The sequence below is a fragment of the Gavialis gangeticus genome, unplaced genomic scaffold, assembly GCF_001723915.1.
Source record: "Gavialis gangeticus isolate Ggan-Ray unplaced genomic scaffold, GavGan_comp1, whole genome shotgun sequence".
Taxonomy (NCBI): domain Eukaryota; kingdom Metazoa; phylum Chordata; order Crocodylia; family Gavialidae; genus Gavialis; species Gavialis gangeticus.
The window spans coordinates 214,347,596-214,358,369 of NW_017729032.1; the positions used below are offsets into that span (position 1 = coordinate 214,347,596).

At 43.4% G+C, this 10,774-nt stretch overlaps 1 protein-coding gene across 2 annotated transcripts in view; it reads right to left on the minus strand.

The window, feature by feature from the left end:
* Positions 1-1,515: 1,515 nt before the first annotated feature.
* Positions 1,516-10,774, minus strand: part of LOC109302951 (carbonyl reductase [NADPH] 1-like) — a 10,164-nt gene continuing 905 nt past the window's right edge. The window contains exons 2-4 of one of the 2 annotated variants that reach the window (XM_019524917.1): positions 6,848-7,156; positions 3,774-3,881; positions 1,516-2,222 (exon numbers count right to left, since the gene is read on the minus strand). In XM_019524917.1, coding sequence (XP_019380462.1) covers positions 1,786-2,222; positions 3,774-3,881; positions 6,848-7,133 — 831 coding nt within the window. In that variant the 5' untranslated portion in view covers positions 7,134-7,156 and the 3' untranslated portion in view covers positions 1,516-1,785. Of the gene's footprint in view, positions 2,223-3,773; positions 3,882-6,847; positions 7,177-10,774 lie in introns of those variants that run through there. The other variant, XM_019524918.1, reaches the window with a different exon arrangement.

Genomic DNA, 10,774 nt, shown 5'->3' on the forward strand with positions numbered 1-10,774 from the left:
GATCCAGAAGACAGGCAGAAGGTAGGGTAGATTTTCACCTTATAGACTAAATCAGAGATACATACTATAAGCTTTTGTAAGTAGTGGGCTTAGGTCATCAGATGCTGATTCACCAGATGACACAGTGCTGATAAATGCTATCTAACACCCCAACAGCCTCTGGCCCCTAATCACTAACTTGTGCAAACCATACTGCATTTTTACAGCTGTCCAGCCTAATTTTTTAAAGCACCTTTAAACAATGTCTATAATAGGGGAGGGGGAGAGAATGAGAAAACTCCCTTAATAGTGCAATACATTTGAGATGAGAAGCAGAAACCATGGATGATATGATAGAACTGTGACTTCAATTTGCAACCAAAACCCTCAATCAGGATTGGGGGCTCCATTTTGCCAAACAATGTAGAAAGGTAGAGGGGGGCACAGTGCTTGTCCTAAGGAGCTTCCTGACTAATTTAGCTTTACAGTCTGATGGCAGCCAGCACTTGGAAATTGGTCTACTCAGACCTTTTTCATTCATCCATCATAGTGTTTATTATTAGAGTGTCAGTGACTTCCTGAGTATAAATGAACAGCCAGCTTGCATGCAAACAGCATTCTGTATGCACTGACTGCTGCGCATACAAGTATTGCAGACATAGCTTAATACCAAAGAAAAAGGTGGACTACTGTCAGGAAACTGAGATGTGTCATAAAGTTCATTTATATACTTATGGGCAAGCATTTAGGATAATATGAACTTGCTGCTGTCTGACTAGAACTATGTTCTGATATTGGTCCCTGAGAAAAGTAGGACATGGATATAATATGTTAAGTGCAGAAAATCTGCAATAAAAGGTAGGTTGGCATCACTTTTGTTTATGCTCATATAATTAGAATCGGACAGGGTCAGTGCTTCTGCAATTGCAGAATATCCTTGGGAGGCAGTTTGAACTAGTTTTGCATTTGGTATTATTATTACTACTAAATTATTTGAATTATGATAGTGTCCAGAGCCCCCAGTCTGAAGCTGGGGCCAACTGTTATAAGCACCGAGTGTTTACACAGTCAGAAGGAACCCCTGCCTCAAATAGTTTCCAACCTAAATAATCGGAAATTAGGGTTACGCTCTGTTCATACAACTCAACCTGCGCAAAAAAAGGCCCAGAAAGGAAAACTTGGAGCAAGGATGAGAGAGAGAGACAGAGAGAGAGAGAGAGATGAACATACTGATGAATTTAGGAAACGTTCAGCTAAGCAGCATATAGTGTCTCCTGGGCATCTCAAGGATGAGAATCTAGTGGTTTGCAGGAATAGTTTAACTTTACTCTTCGTCAAGTCATCCATTCTTGTTGCCTCACATGAAATGGAACACCTTTGCCTTATGATATGCAAATTGACACAGTTGCTTTTAAGAACAAAAAAGCAGAGGCTACCTACTCTCCCCAGCAGCAGAGTGGAATCATGAACAGGTGCACCTCCCCAGACCTCTCTCTACCCACAAAAGTGAATATAAATCCAAGAAAACACACTGCATCCCACTGTATTGCCCTTTTTATTTCAATGTGTTCCACATCTTTCAAAACATTTTACAGTAAATTATAAAGAACTTAATTCATGCTCTATTCCAGCCTGTAATTATTTTATAATAGAAACAGTTCTGTGGATGTAACTGTAAAACTTAACTGGGATTAGAAAGGTCACATTGGTACCGATAATGATGTGTAGTACCTAAGATAAATCAGTGATGTTTAATATGGTTTCTAATCTGCCTCTCTGGCCAAACAAAGCATTATCAAGACAAATTTACCACGTACGTACTTTCTTTTCACTAACATGTTGGCCATGAGGCTCACTAGCACCAGGAGGCAGAAGTGCTAAATAGACTGGAGTCACAGCTCCTTCATCTGGACTTTTAGTGGCATTTGGACCAGCCATGTCAGTTCTTACCCAGCCGGGGCAGCAGGCATTCAGCAGAATTTGGTCAGCTTTCCTTTTCTCATTCAACATCCTGGCATGAATTCTGGACAAGACAGTGACTCCAATTTTAGACACACCATAAGCAGTGTTGGGCCAGCCCTCCTTCTCATGCACTCCATTCTTTGTATCCTCCACAAACTTGGTCATGAGCTTCACGAGTTCCTCCTCAGTGATTGTATCACTGCGAAACTTCTGCTGCAGGTCTTGGTTGCACTTTGCCAGAGCTGAAACCGCTACCATGCTAGATACATTCACCACTCTGCCTATTAAAGGAAAATGATATAAAAAGGTGTCCTCTGATCATGCTGAAACTGATGTGGGTGGCCCCTGCTTTCAGCATAGAACTGCAGCTCTGCTAAACCAGACAACCTGGCAAATCACGCTTCATGCTCCATGGACCCCAGCTCCATGGTCCTTCTGCAATTAAGCCACTCAGAGGAGTGGCTCCTAGCAAGAAGCAGGGAGGCAGGGGGACTACTAGATTTTTGGAGGGTAGAAATGAGTACAGCAGCTGAGAGCTGTGCATCTTGGGTTGCTGGAGGAATGAAAGTAAAATGTTTTACCTCCCCTGATCATTCAAACAATATTCTGGAATGGCATGGATAAAACACTTCCAAGATAAACCATCTTTTGTGTGGCTTTAATGGGTGAATGCTCTCATTTTAAGTGCTTTTGTGCCAGTTCTAAGGTAACATGTGACAAAGCCCTCACGCTATTTATAATAATAAGCCCTATGCTCTGAAAGTCTCCATAACTGAACCTGTAACTAGGAGTTTTGATAGGGAAGTGTGTACTCTCTTCTACATGACTGAGTAAAGAGGCCTTTCATAAACCTACCCACAGGTAGTGAGAATCTGTATGCAATGTAAGTCATGTAGTTTGCCTACAGCAGGGTCCATGCAGTGATGTGCAGAGCCAAAAGCCACAGAGTACAACCTGTGCCCTAGCACAGAGGGTAGGCCCACTGAGTTTGTAATATCCTGGATCCCTTAGCCAGCCCCTCCATTGTCTGCACGTTGGATTCCGTTCCCCAGCAACATTCCTTAACATACAGAGATAAACAGGTCCTTAAAGGACAGAAATAAATGCTATTATTTTATAAATGGATCTCTCCTCTGTCCTATCTGCTAAGAGAATGTAAAATTGCTTCCAAACCATAAATAATCAAATGATAAACTCTCCCAACTACTCTCTGTCTTGACTCAGTCACCAGTTTCCATTCAACTTATCTCAGTCTCTCTTTAAAGCTGGGGTATTTCAAGATAACGAAAATGAACTCTGATGATTTATTTTTGTAGTAAGGGAGTGATTATTGATTTTTGCCAAATTCCACTGGCCTCAGGCCTTGTGAAAGCTGCTCTTGCTTTTCTCTGTGGTGGCACAGGGAAAGCCCCTGCTGCTGCTTTTACCTGCGACTACATGGGAAGAGCACCCAATGCCAGCACTTTTGCCTGTAACAGCACAGGAAAATGACTGCTGTCAATACCCCAAGTCCACAGGCTGGATCCATGACTCCTGTTTTAGGATAGTTTCAAGAGTGTTGTCAGCAAATATACCCTGTCCATCTGGCTCTGTACATGCCAAATTGAAGAATGGAGACAGTGAAGCAGCCATGAAGATGCCTGCTGCCACTTTCAAGATCTCCATCTTCAGCATAATGATAGGGGGCATTACTCAGGGTAGATTCACTGCCTCATTTCTAGGTGTGGTGCAGAGATAGGCAGGCACATGCTTCTGTGCATTACTTTTAAGACCATGGAAATAATATAGGCTCACTCTTAATTATATTTCTGTCTCTGTTATGTGGCACTTACCATTAGGTTTTATGAGAGGCAGCAACTCTGTGCAAACATCCCTGGTTCCAAAAAAGTTTGTCTTCAGTGTAACCTCCGCTTGAGTAGCGAATGGAGTAGTATCAGCAACTTTACATTGGGCGGTGGGAGGAGGGGAAGAAACAAACATGAATGTTATGACCACAGTTCAAAGTGTAACTATCAAACTTAAAATAAATATTAATTCATTTTTCAATTATCAGGTAGGAACTACATGTTGAGCAGAGAAAGCTCCAAATGCAATGTGCCACGACGACTGGCATGTTAAAGGGTAGGGTCCAAATATGCAATATTAATCAGGGACTGGATTTTTTATTTTAGTAGCTCTTAGTGTAGGGTTTGGGCTTTTCCCACATGAACTGATAGTATAATGCCTAAAGTATAATGCTGAAAAACAGGTCAGGTGCTGCATTCCTTATATTGGTTAATGTTCAATCATTTCCCAGGAAAAATCCTGGGCTGTTGTCAGTAACGGGGCAAGTTGCAGCAGGAATTGTGAAAGGGAGAGGCTAAAAGGAATGCAGAATGACTCTGTTGGGAAATAATACCCTATGGTGACAAATTCAACCATTTGAAGAACTGGACAAAATGAGCTACTAGGCCTGCTTCCTTGTGACAGGGAAAGAGAAGAAAGAACACTGTCATTTGATGAGTGGTGGGAAGGTTCGCTGTGATAATCATATACAGATTGTTGAATCCAGCAAGGGAACACTGCCACACACTGGGACAAACTTAGGAAACTAACTGTGACTGAGCACTTGCTGCTTAATTTAGCTGAAATAGTCTTTAAACACTTTGCTAATTACTGCCTTATCTGTTTTCCTGGGCACCTGCCAGACATTGGATTTAACAGAATGTTCATTGAGACATACTGGATACGTCTACATGTCACCCTATGGCAATGTAGGGATGCACTACGTCACTCTATGGCACACTACAACGATGTAGCACTCACACAGGTCTACACATGATCGCTAGCTACATTGCTGTAGGGGTGTGCTCCCCACTTATAGCGCGCCGCTACAGCAACATAGTGGGGAAATCTAAGTATGTGCCACCCGTATGGTGCAGTACAGGCACATACAGTACTTTTGCAAGTACTAAAGCACGGCTCAATAACAATGTCACCACATGGTGATGTGTAGATGTGCCCACTGACACAGAGAGCCTGATTCATTATGACATTGGCATAAAACTGGAGCAATGCAGTGATGAAGCAGGCAAGTACGTTGTAAATAAATATACAATATATTTGCATATTTACACTTTATTTGTATATTTATACAGTGTACAATAAATTACAGAGAGCAGAGATTTTGCTGGTTTTGTTTTTTATAAATATTTGTAACTTAATTCTTTTTAAAATGTATTTTAAGCAAATTCCCTGATTGTGGAATGCTTCTCTTTGAGAGGTGGCATGCATTTTCACAGCATCCACCCTGAGGGACAAAAGCACTGCTATTAGAAAGGCTTTACTCAATCCTTCTGTGAATAATCGCGCACCAGGTATGCATATACTTTACAGAGATGGTGCTGCTGAGCTTGCAACGTGTGCATGAATCGCTTTGATGATGAACCCAGTATTTAAGGGCAACTACATCAAGGCCTAAGAAGAGTCTGTAAAATGGTACAAAAACTTGCAATCAGGGTAGCAAGACTAAATTAAAATAAGAAAAATTCCTTTTAGGCTAGATGTCTGGGAAAAAGCCTTCTAAACAGGCATCTCTAAAACTAAATTAGTAAAGTAGGGGAAATACCATTATGTAAGACCCAGCTACCTATTTACTACATAGTGTGCTCATCAGTATGGTCAGAGAGTAACTTTAGGGAGTAACTTGAGCTAATTCTGTAGTAAAGGGTATCTACACTCATATGAACTCCTCTGAAGCCGAGCTTGAGTGAGAGTTGCCATGCTACAAAGAGCGACCAGATTAGTGGAACAGAATAGCTATGGCCTCACTTCATTACTAAAGCTAGCTTCAGTCAGCTCTTCAGCTTCAAGTTATATACCTGGAGGATGGCCAACTAATGGGGTTTAAAGTATCACTTAGCTTGAAGTGGAGATTTTTGTGTGTAGACAAGAGTTTCCTGGAGGCAGTGCCCAAGTTGTACTTCCAGCTAACACTGCAGCAAAGACAAGTCCTAAAATGAGATCTGACAAACACACTAAACACCTGAGGTAGGGAAACAGAATAAGTTGGGTCACCCGATTACTTGTTCCAGTTGTATCTAGTAAGAGATTTATTTGTCCTTATTGTACCATGTGGAGAATGGAGGAATGTTTTGTCATATTTTTTTCATCCTGTATGCCTCAGGTTCCTGCATGCTGTGATACATTCATTGGGTGTTTAATAGATTATTGTCCACCAAAGGCTGATGGAGAGTTAGGCAGTCAGGAGTAATTGCATGCAGCTGTCTGGCCAGACCTGCAATGGGGCATCAGGGACTGAAGATCCCTGATCTAATCACATATGGATTGCCTTGGTGAGGCCCTATGGAAGTGTAAGTGACTCAAGATTAGTTTAGAACAACTTGGACCCAAAAGCAGGGACAAGGAGATCAGGTGGCAGCAGACTCTTCTCAAGGGCAGCAGGAGAGAGAGGGGCAGAAAGATATAATGTGGATTTGAAAACCACAGGATTTGTAATTCTCACTGACATGGAACCTGCTTAAGTTTGTTTTGGCCCTTCTGACCTATGGACTCTGCCCTTTGTATTCCAAGCAACGGATACATGTAGGCTTATTTGGCAGAGGCTGTTGATTCACTTCAGTTTATTTTTGGATGCATTCGTTCCCTTAAAGGGTAGCGTCCCCATAAGCAGCTGAAGTAATTTGGACCCTTGGCAGGGCTATGGAGACAAAGAGAAGAGCTGTGTCACTCAGAGTCAGAAGAGCTTGCTCTGACCAATGAACTATACCTGGGTTTGGCATCAAGAGTTACTCACTGGAACTGTACTCACGCTGAAGCCTCCAGCAGGGACCTCTGCGAAACCCCACTTCACATTCTCCAGAGAACTATACAGCACATGGGCCCTGCAGCTTAATCAGCGTTTTACCTTTGAAAGCAATTCCTGCATTGTTAACCAATACATTCAGCCCTCCATATTTCTCCTTCAGGAAGTCCCGGAGAGCCCTGATACTCTGCAGATCATTGATGTCCAGCTGGTGGAAGAGTGCCTTCAGACCCTCCTTCTGCAATTCTGCCACTCCTGCCTTGCCGCGCCCGGCTTCCCGGGCTGTCAGGTACACATCCCCGGAGAACTGCTTACACAGAGCTCGCACAATAGCAAGCCCGATCCCTTTGTTGCCCCCAGTCACCACAGCCACAGGAGTGCTCGACATTCTTTTCTAGCAGATGAAACTCACTGCAAAGGCAACGATGGCAGCTCTGTATAATGAGGATAAAAATAGATGTCTTCAAAAATTAAAATATGTTTTAAATACAGTTACTTAAGAATAAACCCACTTAAAATTAGATGTGAAATTGAGTTTATTTATTAAAACCAGAATTAAAAATAAGATGCAAATAGCACATGCTTGTTGACCAGTGACAATGACTGGCTAAGTGCCTGGAACCAGAATTTGCTGAAGAGCTAACATAACTTTTGACAGTAGTTGGCTCTTTTGTAGGTTCAGAGAGAATACTTTTTTCCATTTCAGCTAGTTCAGGTTCATAACTAGCTCATTCATAGTTGAAAAACTGACTGGGAGTTGAAAGAGCAGGAAGGCTTGATTTCCTCCTCCAAGCTATGAAAAAAATGAGGTGCAGGAAGACTAGATCTACTGTTTTGAAAACAATCACATCAGTTCATTAACTGCAGATAAAGTATGACTAAGAACAAATGAACAACTTACAATAAGTTAAAAGGGAATGAAGGCTTACTAAAAAGTACATGACACAGGATCATAGGGGAGTACATGACACGTGACTGTTCATGTGCCTGCTCTTACCACACAACCAGTGGTAAAGGTAAAAGCTAAAACTGGGACAGTTTAGTTCTCCATGAAGCTGGATTCAAGTACTGTGATATAATTTTCACTTGTTCTAGAAACATCAACAAATGAAGCGGGGATCAGTTCTGCTCGGATGCCTCTGCACAACTGATCTCCTTTTTCAGGGGAAATGCACCTCACCCACTGATGCTGTGGGACAACGGGTGATGTGTTCCCTTGAGGCTTGAACGGCCTGCTACTGCATGCCCAAGGAACTTCTGTGCAGGAATATGCCCCTCAGACCCTGGGAGTGCCTGCCTGGCTTTCCCCACACACATCTCTGCACATGCGGAAACCCTGATGACTTTTACTTAGAGAGACACATCCCAGAGATCTGGGGGCAGTCTCAACAAGTGGGGAAATTCTGAGTTTCTTGCATATGGAAGAGCAGCCCAAGATTGCTCTGTGCTTGTTTCTGCAAGAGGAGAAAACTGGGCAGGCATTCCCAGGGCTTGAAGGGCCCAATCCTGTACAAGATGCCCAGACGCACAGGATCAGGCCTCTCAGGTCAATGGACCACCTGCCTGGGGCAGCCAGACCACACAGGCAGCTCCAGGCTGCTGGCCTGCTTGTGCTATAAAGCAGACATCCACTACTAAACAATGGCACAAACTGATATGTTTGTGGTGCACCAAGGGGAACAGATTGCTTGGCCTCTGTGCTGCCATAAACATTTTTATGTTTATGGCAGCACAAAGACGACCTCTGTTTCCACCCTTACTGTGCGGTAAACAATTTCTCCCTTTGCAGGGGCTCCACAGTAAGCCCCACACCCTGTTAACTTAGGGTGCAGGCAGAAGTGCAGCTCCTAGCTGAAACTCAGAATGATTTCTACAAAGCGTTCTGAGTTACAATGTTACCCCAGACCAAACAGAAGTTCATTGCTGGTTCCAGATGGAGGGGAATCTAGTTTATGCCTGAAAGCTTGCAAAGAACAAATTTATCCAATATTCAGCAGATCTAATAATAGAGATCAAATCTATCCAAAGAACCTCGCCTGCCTGTTGCAAATGAAGGCAGACAAGATTATTTGGGTAGAGGTGGTATCTTTTATTAGACCAACTAAATCATTGGAAAAATGGTTCTTTGCAAGCTTTTGGGCACAAACACCCTTCTGCAGGGTTTTTGCAACAAGTTTCATTTTTCAGGTTTTGCAACAAGCCTTGACCCCAGTCAGGGACTTGTTGCTAACCTGGAGGATGCATTGATATAAGCAATTAGGCTACAATTATGTAGTAAAAATAGATACTTTTCTCTATGTTTCTTTGTTCCTTGTTTTAGTATTAACCCCTGCATTCTGTAACTTTCCACCCACATGGTACAGGATGGCCCACTATGTATGTCTTATAGGTTGCTCAGGTTTTGGTTTGAAATGACCAATCAAAATGTAACACATCAACTGAAAAAAATGCTAGCTCAATAAAAGCCACGTGCGCTCTTTGTTTAGGGTCGACACTGATCTGAGCAACAAGCTCCTCTGTCGGCCTGCTTGCAAGCAATAAAATAGAGTTGGATCCAGCCTGAAAGTGTGACTCTCTTCTAGAGGTGAATTGGACTAGCCTCCAGGGGATAAAATCAGCAATTTATGCAACAATTCTGGCGACCCAGATGGGACTTCCCTTGGACTACCCCGGGGTCTGACGACAAGACCGTCATAGGCAGCCGTGAAGTGCGCACCGGACCGTGTTTGAGTCCGTCACGATGCTGAAAGCGTGAGTCGGGACACCCGGGAAGTTAAAGGAGTCTCCACCAAAATGAGTCAACCAGGCTAAGAGATCCGAAGAAATGGCGCCAGGGTGTTGACGGAGTAAGTATACGAATTCCCTGTGTCTTTTGTGGTTGTTAGTCCTTCGGGGACTCTTGCGTTCAGCACATAGGTCTGAACATTGCACTCAGTAGTGGTTGTTAGTCCTTCGGGGACTCTTGCGTTCAGCAAATAGGTCTGAACATTGAAGCTGAGTATTTGACACGATGGGTTCGGGTAGCTCCCGGGTAGAAAACTCCGCAACCCCATTGGGATGCATGCTACGTAATTTCAAAAAGTTTACAAAGGATGTAGATTTTGGGGTTAAAATGACAAAAGATAACTTGATCAAGTTTTGCCAACTAGACTGGCCAGCCTTTGAGGTAGGGTGGCCAGACACAGGATCGTTTGATGTAAATCTAGTTGTTGTGGTGCATGGTATTGTGACTCGTGGTGGGCATTGGGATCAGTTTCCTTATATTGATTGTTGGTTAAATGCCACACAGAATAAACCTGCGTGGCTGTTGAAATGTAGAATGGGGGTTTGTAAGGTTTTAGTAGCCAAGGCTAAGGCCTCGGGAGGTAAAGGTACCCGCCCTAGGGTTCTGAATGATTTAGATAGTGAGGTAGATCTGACTCTTGGTAGACGTGGGGAAGCCCCGGTGGCAAGGCGACCTGAGGAGGGAGAGGAAGAGGATGCAGCAAAAATTCAAGAGCAAACTCCCCCATCGTCTCCTGATAGTAAATATCCTCCCCCTTATAACCCAAAGGGCGAAAGTGCAAAGTCCAAAGCAGCCTCAGCCCCCCCTGAACGGGGTTCTGATTGTTATAATTTACGCCATCCTCCTAGAGATAAACCTCAGTATTCATTCCCCATGCGGGAGGTAGTGCTTGAAGGAGGGGACACGACGTTTGTATATGTCCCCTTTAGCACTTCTGATTTGTTTAACTGGAAAAATCAGAATCCCTCTTTCAGAGAGGATCCTTTAAAAATGAAGAATCTTTTTGCATCCGTGGGCCAGACCCATCGACCCACTTGGGCAGATGTCCAAATGATGTTGCAGACATTCCTAACCACCGAGGAACGGCGTTTAGTTCTTGGCACTGCAGACTGAATAGTTTAAGAACACATAGCCGCAGGCGAAGGAGGGGGAAAGAGAGATAAGAGCCCAGTGGAAGATCCGGGATGGAATAGCCGACAGGCACCGGGTTGAGAATGAAATGCAGAATATTTAGGAATCATAGT